General features: G+C 36.8%; 1 protein-coding gene across 1 annotated transcript in view; it reads left to right on the top strand.

Moving 5' to 3' along the window:
• The window catches only part of STYX (serine/threonine/tyrosine interacting protein), a 51717-nt gene that overhangs the window by 19566 nt on the left and 16854 nt on the right, over window positions 1-15297 (top strand). The window contains exons 2-8 of the mRNA XM_010372070.2: window positions 894-926; window positions 3298-3351; window positions 7933-8030; window positions 12513-12573; window positions 13311-13347; window positions 13743-13782; window positions 13875-13925. Of these exons, the coding sequence (XP_010370372.1) occupies window positions 894-926; window positions 3298-3351; window positions 7933-8030; window positions 12513-12573; window positions 13311-13347; window positions 13743-13782; window positions 13875-13925 (374 nt within the window). The remainder of the gene's footprint in view (window positions 1-893; window positions 927-3297; window positions 3352-7932; window positions 8031-12512; window positions 12574-13310; window positions 13348-13742; window positions 13783-13874; window positions 13926-15297) is intronic.

The following is a 15297-nucleotide window of genomic DNA, read 5'->3' on the forward strand; positions in this document are numbered from 1 at the left end:
ATGCCCAACTAATTTTTTTGTATTTTTAGTAGAGAAGGGGTTTCACTCTGTTTCCCAGGCTGGTCTCAAACTCCTGAGCTCAAGCAATCTGCCTGCCTCGGCATCCCAAAGTGCCGGGATTATAGGCATGAGCCACAGAAGCCTGGCCTTCTAGTCTGTTTCGATTCTTCATTTCAATTTACTATAGTTAGTTTTCTCTTTTTCTAACTTTTAAAATATTTTTTATCTTTTACCAGTTGACATTTTGTGTTATTTTACAGCTTCTTTATATTGGTCTGCATTCCAAAGACAAAACAAAGTCTCTTATCTTTTGTGATATGTGTTAAAATAATTGAACTAGACAAGAATGTTAGGACCAAGTGAGATGTAGGAAAGGCTCTTTGATAAGCTTTTGGCATTTTAGATCAGACATGGCAAGTACCTATGACATAGCATTTTTCTTTTATCCATTTCAGGTATTATTTGTTGATCAGACATTCTTCTTGCTGTCTTGGACCACACAGTGTTTTAGGTATCTACTGTCAGTTGATTAGAGTTGGCATGAGAAACAAAAAAAATCTAGTGACATCTTTGACTTAGAAGATCAGTTTTGGGGAGAATCTTCTGGAATATCTATTCTATTCTTAAGTTTAATGAGCAGTTTCATCCATTATATGAAGTAATATAATAATTCTGGAAGCCTAGTTATTTAAAGAATGCCTTAAGCTTTGTTTCTTGTTACTTTAATTTTCAGATGTTTGTGAAACCAAGTCTGCTATTTTAATAAAATATTCTTAAAGTATAATGTAACTTTAAAAAATCTACATACTTGTATGTCACATCTTTAGCCTTTAATTGGGTGACTTTTTAAATGTTATCTACTTTTATTCTTATGTTTTCCTCCCCTTTTAAAGGAGTGGACCTACCCTATGAGACGAGAGATGCAGGTATGGCAACCTTTTGTTTGTTCAAACCAACCCATGTTATCATAGTAACAACCTTAGTTTATAGGATTTGAGACCTGCTGATTCATGATCTGTAGGTTCATCATTATGTATTTTAAATAATTAATTATTTTAAATATTTAAGGTTAATCTTGGATCTTAAAAAGATGGGAAATTAGAGGAATATAATAATAGGTGTTTGTACTTAATGAGTCACTTTCTCTTATTATTATTATTATTATTATTTGAAATGGAATTTTGCTCTTGTTGCCCAGGCTGGAGTGCAATGGCACGATCTCTGCTCACCGCAACCCCTGCTGTCCGGAGCCATGAGGCCCGGAATTAGCCGACCTCTGTTGCTTGATCTCTGATCTCCGCAAAGCGGAGACAAGAGGGCACATTCCCGGGTTCTTTATTTACAAACCCTTCCCGCGCACTCCCAAAGCTTTTCCCGCCTGTGCCTAAGTTTCTCCCGCGCGCGCCAAAACTGTTCCCGCGCGCGCCAACCTTTCCCGCGCGCGCGCAAACATTTTCCCGCCCAGGAAGATATGCAGGCCAGGGCGCAGGCGCGATCCCGCGCCCGGGAAAAGTACAAACCCACGGCGCATGCGCGATTGTAATTTGAGAAGACCCGGCCCCCTATCACCGCCCTGGCCCAACCTCTTCCCCTGCCAGCCTATATAAGGCATGACCCTACACTCAATAAACGAGACTTGATCAGGCTGTTTGTCTTGTCTCCATTTCTTGTGTTTTCTTGTCTTCTCCATTCCCACTCCCCCTTCCAGGGCCCGTTCGACTGTCCTGCAGGTCGGGACACCCTGCCTCCCGGGTTCAAGCGATTTTCCTGCCTCAGCCTCCTGAATAGCTGGGATTACAGGCATACGCCACCATGCCCGGCTAATTTTGTATTTTTAGTAGAGGTGGGGTTTCTCCATGTTGGTCAGGCTGGTCTCGAACTCCTGACCTCAGGTGATCACCTACCTTGGCCTCCCAGAGTACTGGGCTTACAGGCATGAGCCACTGCACCTGGCCAATGAGTCACTTTCTTTTTCCTCATGTGAAAAATTGGATACTATTTTTGTGTTCCTTTTGAAAGCAGTTTGCTTTCTCTGTATAGATAAGTTAGGGAGAGTTCACTGTACAACAAATAAGCATTGTTCACTTTGTGTCCGATTTTCAATCAACTTCCATAATTAAGTCTTTTAGAAGATCAAATTGAATACTTTCAGTTTGGAATGAATTAAATGATAGCTAACCCTCATAGCAGCTCATTTTCTTTTGCATTTCATACTTTTTACAGTGAGGTCTGTTTGCCCCAGGATTAAGCAGTATCTTGTTCCTGGGAATCCCATGACTTCTAAAAATCTGTTACTTTTCTCTCGTAATGAAAATTCACTTTGAAAAACTATGTGAGTACCTATGAGGCATTTTGTTTGGTGCTATGAGGAATGCAAAGATGACTAAATGTAATTTCTGCCCGCAAAAGCCTGGTGGGAGAAATCAGTTTTATATACAAATAATTATGACTTATAGAACTGAACTATAAAGTTACTGTTAGGATCTAGGGTGTGATATATCCAGACTGAAAGCTTTCTATATTGAATTTACATAGAATAAATTTGAATTCAGCTTCTAGAAGGTACATATTTAAATTGTTGAAATTTTGTCAACTGGCAAATATTTGAATTTGGACTTTTTATGTTACAGTAATAATTTGCTTCTATTAACTATAGATCATAGTTTTAGGTCGGACACAGGAGTTCATGTCTGTAATTCGAGCAGTTTGGGAGGCTGAGGCGGAAGGATCACTAGAGCCCAGGAGTTCCTTATCAGCCTGGGCAACATACTGAGACTTCATCTCTATTTTTTAAAGAAAAAAAAAAAGATTAAAAAAATAGATAAGAGTTCCAATCTTGTTGTATCTTGTGCTGCTTTTGATTTGGCCGAATAAGGTTTTGTGTAGCTTTAAAGGGATGATTTCCTTTATGCCTATTTTATTTCCAGATTTTAGCAGAGAATAGAAGTAAAATTTAAAAGATTTTATTAATCTAAAATGCAACATTACAATGTACTAATTCCGTCCAAACTGCTTATAAAAAACTGTATAAGTTCACATATCCAACTTTTCAGAGCTGTTGATATAAAATAAAGCTGTTTAAATAAAACTTGAGTGTCTTATTTGATGTTATAAAGCATGCCTGCATTTCTCTACCCAATCATTTGCTCATCGTGGATAGGAAATGCTCCCTAAATAACAAACTTTTAAGCAAATTGTTTTAACAACTATGAAAACACCCCACAAATTCAGGTATATGGTACATAGTCTGATAGATTTAAATTGCTGATGGTAAATACCTCAATTTTTTTTTTCTAGGAAATTTTACCTGGATTGTTCTTAGGCCCATATTCATCTGCTATGAAAAGCAAGGTATGAACTTTGTTAGATTCACCAAGAGAGACTTTTATTAACCAACTTTTCTTGGGTAAGTTTTTTAGCAATAACGAGTTTTATTTTAGGGAGCATCCACAAGTACTGTCTGTTAATAGTAATTGTCACTTTGGAGTACCTTCCTCTTTCCTTATTTTACTAGACCAGTAGTTCTCAAGTGTTTCACCACAAATCACAGTTTTTGTTTTTTCCTCATGAAATTTGTATGTTTGAAAGATTTACCAGATAACTTATCTTTAATAACTTATTTACTCTCTAAAATACTAGGCATCTGTAATTGCTAATCATAGCTTCAGAACAATATGAGGTATACTTAAAGCCCAAAATAAGGAATTTCTATGTTTAGTTAAACCTTCCTTATCAAGGGTAAGACTGTGTGTGTTAAAGTGATTCACCTTAGTTGTTTTGCCAGCCAGACTTTAGAGGGCTGGTTGGTATCCCTGATATGAAATTTGAAACTTTTTGAGCACCAGTATGTCACTCGAAGGAAATCCTCATTGCAGTATTTCAGATTTTGGATTTTTGGATTAGGAATGCTCAATTATAAGTATAATGCAAATATGCAAAACAAACAGAAAAATACAAACTCTGAAATACTTCTGGTCCCCGGCATTTTAGATAAGGGATGTTCAATCTGTATAGATAGTCTACATAGTCAAACTTTAATGGACTTACTCAGTTGCAGTTAAAATAGGTAGATCTCATTTTAATATGTTCTTGCCACTTCTAAAAGATTCAGTGCTACTAATTCTCTTTGAGTTACAACATGAAACATACCACAAATGTCTTTCCCCAATACTTTGCCTGTTCAGAAGTCAGTATACTTAAATTGTGTTTGACATCTCTGTAATTTAAAATGTTCTTAGGAATTTAACCGGTTTTAAAAGGTCATTAATTTTGAAACTCGAAGATTTTTTTGACTGCTGAAACATGGCTAAGAGTAAACCTGGACATCTTGATGACTTTTTGCTTAGTTGGAAAGATAGGGAGTTAGTAAAAGTAAGTACTAGGGAATGGACAGAGCAGGTCTATAGACATAGCTATAATTTATTTTGTAAAAGACAGATGTAAACGAGGTTATTGTCCATATAATTTGCTATTCACCAAGTACTAGTCTTCCAGATCGTTTTAGATAATTTTCATTTTTAAAATTCCCATTGTACTTTATAAATATACATACAGTATTTATCACATTAAAGTATTTGTTTAAAGATCTGTCTCCTCAATGGAAGGCTGAGGCAGGCAGATTACATGAGGCCAGGAGTTCAAGACCAGCCTGGCCAACATGGCAAAACCCCGTCTCTACTAAAAATACATTAATTAGCTGGTTATGGTGGTACGTGTCTGTAATCCCAGCTACTCGTGAGGCTGAGGCACGAGAATTGCTTGAACCTGGGAGGTAGAGGTTGCAGTGAGCCAACATGGCACCACTGTACTCCAGCCTGGTTGACGGAGTGAGACTTTGTCTCAAAACAAAACAAAAACACACACAAAAAAAGGTCTAGTTCTTCAAAACTTCTTCTCTTGAAATGTCACCATGGTCTTATTAGATAGAGAAAAAGCCTCTATGGCAGTATTTTATATTTCCCACCCTAGGTAACCATAATATAGCCCATATTTGTTTTCATACCATTATCTGAAAACAACAACAAAAAATAATATTGGAGATAAACCTAAATGGATAAACTCCTTTTTAAACACTCATTTATTGTTATTATTATTTTGTGAGAGAGGAGTGGGGTCTCGCTCTGTTACCCAGGCTAGAGTACAGTGGTGTGCTATCATAGCTCACTGTAACCTCAGACTCCTGGGCTCAAGCTGTCTTCCTGCCTCAGCCTCCCAAGTAGCTAGGACTACAGGCACACACCACCATGCCTGGCTTAATTCTCAAAGTTTTTGTAGAGGTGGGGTCTGGCTGTGTTACCCAGGCTACTTTCAAATTCCTGGCTTGAAGTGATCCTCCCACCTTAGCCTCCCAAAGCACTGGGATTACAGGCATGACACACCATGCCTGGCCACGTTTACTTAAGTATATCTTTTATTAAATTCAAATACAGTTTAAATAAAAGAGTCAAATTTAGGGCCTTTGTAACTAGTAAATTATCTCTATTTGTAAAGTTTTTCTATTGTTTTTAAATGTGAGGTAAGGTCATAATTTGCTTTATATTAGGTTGGTGCAAAAGCAACTGCCTTTGAAAAGTACAAAATAATTCTATTTGCTGTTATGTTAGGGCTCTATTTTGATAGTTTATTTTTACTTAGTAGTAGTCTAATGGGCCTTCAAAGCTTGTTTAAGCATATTTATACATAATTATGTGCATCATCTTGTACTTTCTCACATTCATAAAGTAGATAAGAAAACTCCATAGGTCATCAAGTGTACACGAAGGACTTAATTTTGAATTTGTTGTGGAATTGGCACAAATCTCGATATAGAACATTGGTTAATTATTAAGCTTACCAAATGCTTATCTCACTTTCCCTAACTCAGGTTATACTCAAATACAAAGATAATTGAATTCTAATCTATGCTGACATAAAACTTGCTGCAGAAATTAACACTTAAAACTTGAAAATTATATTGTCTTAGCTCAGGCTCTTCAAACAAAATACCATAGACAGGGTGGCTTAAACAACAAATGATTATTTCTCTGAGTTCTGGAGGCTGGGAAGTCCACAGTCATGGTCCGGCTCTGGTGAGGACCCTCTTGATGGTTTGCAGATCCCTCCCTTCTTGCTGTATCCTCACACAGCCAAGAGAATGAGTTCTTGCCTCTTATAAAGGTACAGATCCTGTCATGGAGGTTTCTACCCTCTTGACCTCAATTTAAAACTGATTACCTCCCAGAGACTCCACCATCACATCTTGCGGGTACAGATTTCAACATATGAATCTGAGGTGATGCAAACATTTAGTTCATAACACATAAATTATTATTTTTTTCTTTGCTCATGAATTAGTGCTACTGTTTTGTACTATTTAAAATGCAGGAAATGGGAATTAAATATATAGGATTTTAAACTGAATGTGTCAGGAAATTCAAGGTTATCTGATTCTCTTGCCATTGTGACTTGTTAGTTCATTTATTGAACAGATAATTATTGAACACTTAACTAGTTATACATATTTGATACTTAAGTGTATTGTACACTTTACACATACTGTGTATCAGTGAACAAATATAAATCTGTTCTGTCAAGGAACTTAATGCTCTAGGTAATAAAATAACATCTATAAACTCACTTAAACTTATCATCACTTGCAAATGAAAATTTATTATTTGATAATTTCTAGAATTGTCATGTTAAATTGCTTTTAAGTATGGAGCCAAAAGCACTACAGGTTGAGTATCCCTAATCTGAAAAATCTGAAATGCTCCAAAGTGAAACTTTTTGAGTTTCAGCATGAAAACACAAGTGAACTCTACACCTGTCCCTATGTAATGGGTCACAGTCAAAATTTTGTTTCATGCACCAAATGACTGTATGAAATTACCTTCAGAGTATATGTATATGGTGTGTGTGAAGCATAAATGAATTTTGTGTTTAAACTTGGATCCTATCCCCAAGACATCTCAGTATGTATAGGCAAATATTTCTCTTTTTTTTTTTTTTGAGACAAAGTCTCTGTCGCCCAGGCTGGAGTGCAGTGGCGCGATCTTGGCTCACTGCAAGCTCCGCCTCCTGGGTTCATGCCATTCTCCTGCCTCAGCCTCCCGAATAGCTGGGACTACAGGTGCCTGCCACCTCACCCGGCTAATTTTTTGTGTATTTAGTAGAGACGGGGTTTCACTGTGTTAGCCAGGATGGTCTTGATCTCCTGACCTCGTGATCCGCCTGCCTCAGCCTCCCAAAGTGCTGGGATTATAGACATGAGCCACTGCGCCCAGCCAAGGCAAATATTTCAAAATCTGAAATCTGAAACACTTATGGTCCTATCTTGGCACCAGCATTTTGGATAAGGGATACTCAACCTGTATGGAATATAATAACATGCCATTGAAGTTGCCATTTTTAACTTCAGGAAAATTTTTAAATGGTGAAAGGTTAAGTAGATTATGTGAAGTATATAAATTAATTCTGACTCTTAAGGTATACTGGGAGAGGCAAGGAGTTGTCTAGAGATTTGGGCTAAGGTACTGCTGTTAAGTAGGTCAGTGATGTCCAAGTATTTGGTAATGTAACTGTTTATGTCTTAGTAGTCCCCTCTAAAGAATAAAGATTGCAGTCAATATATATAACTACCATTTATTAAACACTTGCTGTGTGTCCCAGGTGCTATGCCAAACATCTTACATAAAGGTTCCATCAAGCTCTAAAATTATAGGTATGAAATATCCCTGTTAACCTTTTGAGGACATTAGTGTATTAGTCTTGAATCATTGAAATATCTTGCTACCCACTTCAGGTATATTATAAAATTAGCTTTAATCCCCTGGACTTAAGCAGAGACTTGGGTTCTGTGTATTTTCAAACATCTGTGTTATATAGTAAGAGGATGTTTGATATTTTAAAATATTCATCTTCCCTGTCCTCCTCCTGCTTTTTTTTTTTTTACAGCTACCTATACTACAGAAACATGGAATAACCCATATAATATGCATACGACAAAATATTGAAGCAAACTTTATTAAACCAAACTTTCAGCAGTTATTTAGGTAAGAATTATTGCTATGATTTGTAAAACACTTACTGAAGTTTCATTTCAGGTTTTGTACCATCAGTTTTTTCTGTATATAAAAAATGGGTCATATAGTACATAGTTTTTTACAATAAATTTTACTTAAAATACTTAAATAATTTATGCCCATAATGCAGAATTCTAAAGGTTCAAAATAGTGTATATTGTCAAGAAGTTTCTTGGAAAGTAAAAATAAAAAAGAATTTAAAAATAACATATACTGAAAAGTAGATTTTAGTATACATTATTTTATCTCTTGAGGGATAAAGGAATTGAGTAGGGGATAGGTATAGGGAAACAACATCTACTATTACCTCTTTATTGGGTAGCTTTCCAGTGTTAGGTTAAATTTATGAGCATATTCTTATAGATAAACTTTTGTTTTTTACATTGCCTTTCTTTTTTTTTTACTTTGTATTTTTTGGAGATTGGTTTATATCAGTATGTATATCAAACTGCTTATTCTTTTTAAGTTGCATTGTAATCCACTGTATGGCTATACTAAAATTTATTCAGTTAGTCTGTTGGACATTTAGATTGTTTCTGGCCTTATACTAATATGTATAGCATATAGTGACTATCATTGTACATATTACTCAATACGTGAGCATATTGATAGGGCAAATTTGTAGAATTGCTGGATATGAGTATGAACATTTTAAATTTTGATAGATGTAGCAGATTGTTTTCCAGTGCATTGTATCAGTTTACATTCCCACTATCAAGTATATGAGAGTGACTCTTCCCTTGGTATCTCTCCAAGATGGAATTATGAAACATTTTTAATTACTCAAAGTCTAATGGAGTAAAAATGGCATCTCATTTGATGTTCTTATTTATCTTACAAGTTCAGTTGAGCATGTAATGGTTTTTAATGTTCTTTATTTTTTAACTTCGTTTTTAAAATAGAGTATGTTACACCTGGTACAAAAACTCTGCTTTTTCTCCTCTAAACCCAAGCCACCATGCTCCTCTCCTAGGAGGCAGCTTCTTCCTTCAATATCTATGGAAAAGTATATATGTTAAAAATATTTTAGACCAGCGCGGTGGCTCATGCCTGTAATCCCAGCATTTTGGGAGGCCGAGGTGGGCAGATCACCTGAGGTCAGGAGTTCGAGACCAGCCTGGCCAATGTGGCGAAACTCCATCTCTACTAAAGCGAAAATTACCTGAGCATGGTGACACATGCCTGTAGTCCCAGCAACTCAGGAGACTGAGGCAGAAGAATTGCTTGAAACCGGGAGGCAGAGGTTACAGTGAGCCGAGATCGTGCCACTGCACTCCAGCCTGGGCAACAGAGCAAGACTCCATCTCAAAAAAAAAAAAAAAAAAGCTGGGTGCAGTGTCTTACGCCTATAATCACAGTACTTTGGGAGGCTGATGGGGGTGGATCATGAGGTCAAGAGATCAAGAATATCCTGGCCAACATAGGGAGACCCCATCTGTACTAAAAATACAAAAATTTTCTGGGCATGGTAGGCGTGCGCCTGTAGTCCCACTTACTCAGGAGGCTGAGGCAGGAGAATCACTTGAACCTGGGAGGCGGGGGTTTCAGTGAGCCGAGATTGCCCCACTGCACTCCAGCCTGGCGACAGAGTGAGACTCTGTCTCAAAAAAAAAAAAAATTTAATGCTCTGCTTTATTTTTAAAATGAAACCAATCTATAAATATCTGTAAATACAAGATACATACTCTAAAATACATTGTTTGAACATATAATAGAATACTATGTAACCATGAAAAAGAATGTAATATATCTATGTGTTTGGATCTGGCATGATCTCCAAAATAATGCATTGCATGAACAAAGCAGAGTGTGGAACAATGTGTATATATTCGCAATGTGTTGAGTAAATACATATATACTACATTAAGTATATTTATTCTTGTATATGCATAGAATATTTCTGGACCAACAGGCTAGAAACTTCATAGTGATTGCTTCTAAGAAGGAAAATTCAGGGCCTGTGATGGTACAGGGACATATTTTTATTTCATGGTTTTTTTTTTTTTTTTTTTTGAGATGGAGTCTCACTCTGTCACCCAGGCTGGAGTGCAGCGGCATGATCTTGGCTCACTGCAACTTCCGCCTCCTGGGTTCAAGCAATTCTCCTGCCTCAGCCTCCTGAGTAGCTGGGATTACAGGTGCACACCACCACTCCCAGCTCATTTTTTTTTTTTTTTTTTTTTTTTGGATGGAGTTTTGCTCTTTTGCGCAGGCTGGAATGCAATGGCATGATCTTGGCTCACTGCATCCTCCGCCTCCCAGGTTTAAGCAATTCTCTGCCTCAGCTGAGTAGTATCTCAGCTGCCTCAGTAGCTGAGATAACAGGGGCCCACCACCACTCCGGGCTAATTTTTTTTGTGTTTTTAGTAGAGACGGGGTTTCACCATCTTGGCCAGGCTGCTCTTGAGCTCCTGACCTCTTGATCCACCCACCTCAGCCTCCCAAACTGCTGGGATTACAGGCGTGAGCCACCACACCCGGCCCAATTTTTGTATTTTTAGTACAGATGGCATTTCACCATGTTGGCCAGGCTTGTCTCGAACTCCTGACCTCGTGATCTGCCTGCCTCGGCCTCCCAAAGTCTTTTTCTGTTGTGTATGTGTATTTATGTGTATACGCATAGAATTATTAAAGAAAATGAGAATGTTGTGTTTTAAAATATCAAACTATATAAGGTGAAACTAATCTTAAGAAAAAACAAACCAACCAAAAAATCATACTATTCATTTCTAATGTGTACAGAATTTTTGTTAAAATTATAATGTTGTTGGTGCAGGTTCTTTATCCTAATGGAAGAACCATTTCTCCTTAAACTTTTATAGTACTAGTTTTTAGAGATTGGTAGTTCTACTAGTAGTTCTTGACACAGAATATGTTATGCATTAAAATATTTAATTTCATTCTGAGTTAACATTTTTCCTTTGAAGAGCTGTTTTATATAACTGGAATTCCCAATCACTTCAGGCTACAGTCATTGTTGAAATCCTTGTGGGTTAAATCTTGGATTTTCCTCAGATCCTGGGGTTCAGCTTCTGCGGTGTTTTTGTTTTGTTTTGTTTTTGAGACAGAGTCTTGTTCTCTCACCCAGGCTGGAGTGCAGTGGCACAATTTCAGCCCACTGCAGCCTCTCCCTCCCGGTTTAAGTGATTCTCTGCCTTAGCCTCCTGAGTAGCTGGGATTACAGGTGTGCACCACCACACCTGGCTAATTTTTATATTTTTAGTAGAGATGGGGTTTCACCATGTTAGCCAGGCTGGTCTTGAACTCCTGACCTCAGGCAATCCACCTGCCTCGGCCTCCCAAAGTGCTGGATTACAAGGGTGAGCCACCATGCTTGGCCTCAGCTTCTCTGTATTAAAGTCCTGAATTCTTTGAAGTTGTTACCGGGTAACTGATCATTGAAGAACTGTAATTTTTAATGCAAAGTTGTCCTTGAAACTAGTTTAATAACTTAGCTAATTGCCTATAGTTGTGTTAATAAACAGTGGTCTTAGAAATGCTTAGAAATGGAAGTTTTTTACAAAATAAAACAAGCTAACATATTAAAAATGCCTTATTTTTAAGTATTTTGTAAAGTGTAAAATTCAGGACAGGTGGTCTCTCAGCGGGTTTTTTTTTTTTTTTTTTTTTGCTTTACTAAAAATTAGTTCAAACAGTGGATGTTTGAGTCATGGTTCCATAGACCATGCCTTCTGTTTTTATTTGTTCCTTCTCTTTTAGACTTTGGACTTCCTCTGAAATGTCCTCTGTAGTTTTATGAGCAGGGGTCACAGGACCACTTAGAGAACAATCTTCTGGTCTTAGAGAAATTGATAGAAATAAAAGAATAACATAACGATTACAGGTACCTTTGTCTTTATTTCTAGGTCCACTCTGATCTAGAGGAATGTATCTTCCTGCTTGTGATTTTTCTATTTTAGCCAAATGGTTCATTATATGCCAATAAAATATGTATTTATTTTTGAGATAAGAATCTTGCTTTGTTGCCCAGGCTGGAGTGCAGTGGCCCAATCATAGCTTACTATATCCTTGACTTCCAGGCTCACACAATTCTACCTCAGCCCCCTGAGTAGCTGGGACTATAGGTGCACACCATCACACCCAGCCGATGTTTTAATATTTTTTAGAGATGGAGTCTCCCTCTGTTGCTCAGGCTGGGCTCAAGTGATCCTCCCACCTTGGCCTCCCAAAATGCTAGGATTACAGACATGAGCCATTGTGCCCAGGCTAATGGATTTTTTAAATACTAAAATATCAGAGATGTTAACATGGTGTTTCAGGTTTTAATGCCTTCAAGCAATGTAAAATCTACCACACAGTTCTTGGGAATATGATACTTTGAAAGTTGTTTTGCGTTCTTGTCATGGTTACCAAGAAATAATGAGTTATTTTTTAAAAATACGTTAAGTGTTTTACTTAAAGTGTGCTTATCACAAAATACTCTATTTTCAGATATTTAGTCCTGGATATTGCAGATAATCCAGTTGAAAATATAATACGTTTTTTCCCTATGGTAGGTACCAGTATTTTAAAAAATAACATTTAAATTTATTTATGATTTGACTTCTTAGTTGTGCTTCTTCTTTTTTCTTTTCTTTTCTTTTTTTTTTTTGAGACAGAGTTTCACTCTTGTTGCCCAGGCTGGAGTGCAATGGCGCAATCTTGGCTCATCACAACCTCCGCCACCTGGGTTCAAGTGATTTTTCTGCCTCAGCCTCCCAAGTGGCTGGGATTACAGGCATGAGCCACCATGCCCAACTAATTTTGTATTTTTGATAGAGACGGGGTTTCTCCATGTTGATCAGGCTGGTCTCGAATTCCCGACCTCAGGTGATCCGCCCGCCTCAGCCTCCCAAAGTGCTGGGATTACAGGTGTGAGCCATCACACCCGGCCCCGTTAATTGTGCTTGTAAAGCTTACTACTTTTACTTTGCTATGACTGAAAATTATGTGATTGTGTTTTTTAAAAAAATGAATTATTTGTAGAAAATTTTTTTATGATCTCCAGAAATTTGAGGAATCATATTGTGAATGTATTAGATTCAAATTAAATTTTGCCTTCTTTATTTTATTTTTTATTTTTTTGGACATGTCTACTACAAGACAATTATTTGTAGCATTTTGGAAATTTGTGAATTAAGATAATTTTTATACCTATAAATTAGGAAATTATTTTCAATAGGTTTCATTTTATTTCATTATATGCATTTATTTTATGCTTACATTAATCCACATGTCTTTTGCCTCCAGACTAAGGAATTTATTGATGGGAGCTTACAAACGGGAGGTAAATAATATTTCCTTTCCTTAACTAATGTTTATATTTTGATTATTTGTTAATTTTTTAGTTGGTATTTGTCCTAAATGCAGGATATGGAAGTTACAATTACATGTAGTAGCTTACTCCCAAATTTTTATTTTCCCAATTACTTGTTTCATTTGGATAGGCTTTCTGGAGTATCCCTGTAAACTGTTTTCAAATTCCCTGTGAGCTTTCAATTTCTTTAATAAGAGTCTGGTATATTCTCTACACAGTTAATAATAACAAATTGTAAAGATTTGAAAATAAACATCCAAGCGATTATAGTATATAAGGAAGGAGTTACTTTACTGTGGTTTCAATATAGTTCAGCTGCTGACTCAGGTGTTTTTCTATTAGAATAACGAATTCATGTTTTTCAGGAAAAGTTCTTGTGCATGGAAATGCAGGGATCTCCAGAAGGTATGAAGTTAGAAATAATCTTTCTTTCTGTAACATTTAATTAATGAGTTGTATTTTCTGGTTGTTTTCTAAAAGTATTTCCCCCTCTTCAGTGCAGCCTTTGTTATTGCGTACATTATGGAAACATTTGGAATGAAGTACAGGTAAGAAAATACCCTAAAACCTAGCCACAGTTTAAATTCTCATTAAAATGAAGCTTAATGGGAATGGTTTGGAAGTTTGAAGTTCTTATTCCCCTGATTATTTTTCATGTAGTCATGTTTGATTAGGCAGGCCCTTATTCCATGGTTAGTCTCAACCTAATTTATCTAGTTGTATAGATATGCATAGGCTAATATGGAAATTCTATGAAAAACTACTTACAACAAGAGAATTGGTTGGTCTGAGTATGAAAACTCCTGAACACAAATGTTAGTGCTTGCCTTATTTAAAAGGCTAATTTGTCATGTTCTACTTTAACAATAGTTGGATGAAAAATTACCTAGGAATTGTGTGCAGCATCTGTTTACAATTCAGAGTAGTCTTATCAAAAATCATCTTTTCCAAGCATTCTATATAGATTTTTTAAAAGATGGGGGTGGTCATGAGCTTCTTACCCTAAGACAAAGCAAAAGCCTGGGCAATGTACAGTATTTCCTTCCTCAGTTTTTCTTGTTCTACAAATTAGAAATCTTGTAGTAATCATTGATACCTCTTTCTATTTCAGTCCCCTTTTATATTTAAATTAGAATGGAAAACTTTGCTTGAAAATATCTATTCTTAAAAGAATATTATTTGAATACAAATATTTAATTAATTAATTAATTAATTAATTATTTTGAGACAGAGTCTTGCTCTGTTGGCAGGCTGGAGTGCAGTGGTGTGAACTCGACTCACTGCAACCTCCGCCTCCCGGATTCAAGCAATTCTCCTGCCTCAGCCTCCCTAGTAGCTGGGACTACAGGTACACGCCACCATGCCCAGCTAATTTTTGTATTTTTATTAGAGACAGAGTTTCACCATGTTGGCCAGGATGGTCTCGATCTCTTGACCTTGTGATCCGCCAGCCTCAGCCTCCCAAAGTGCTGGTATTACAGGGGTGAGCCACTGCGCCCGGCCTGAATACAAATATTTAATTGAAAAAAGATTGAACATGTATTGATGGACTTTATGTTGTATATATTCTTTTTATTCGGAATTTTGTCAGAACATTAATGTTGGAAATAACTTGTTTTATTGGGTCTCTGCTGTGAGCTCAGTACTATTATAGGCACTTTTATCTAATTTAAGCCTCATAACAACAAAAGTAAATAAGCCTCTTTAACCAACGATAATATTTTGAGCTTGAACTTGTACTATATGCACAAAATGCTTACATTTTATATATTTATTTTAGACACAGGGTCTTCCTCTGTTTCTCAGGCTGGAGTATAGTGACACCATCATAGCTCACTGTAGCCTCAGACGCCGGGGCTCAAGCGGTCCTCCCACCTCAGCCTCTCAAGAAGCTGGGACTATACCACATCACTGTGCATG

The sequence above is a fragment of the Rhinopithecus roxellana genome, chromosome 5 (genome assembly GCF_007565055.1).
Source record: "Rhinopithecus roxellana isolate Shanxi Qingling chromosome 5, ASM756505v1, whole genome shotgun sequence".
Taxonomy (NCBI): Eukaryota; Metazoa; Chordata; class Mammalia; order Primates; family Cercopithecidae; genus Rhinopithecus; species Rhinopithecus roxellana.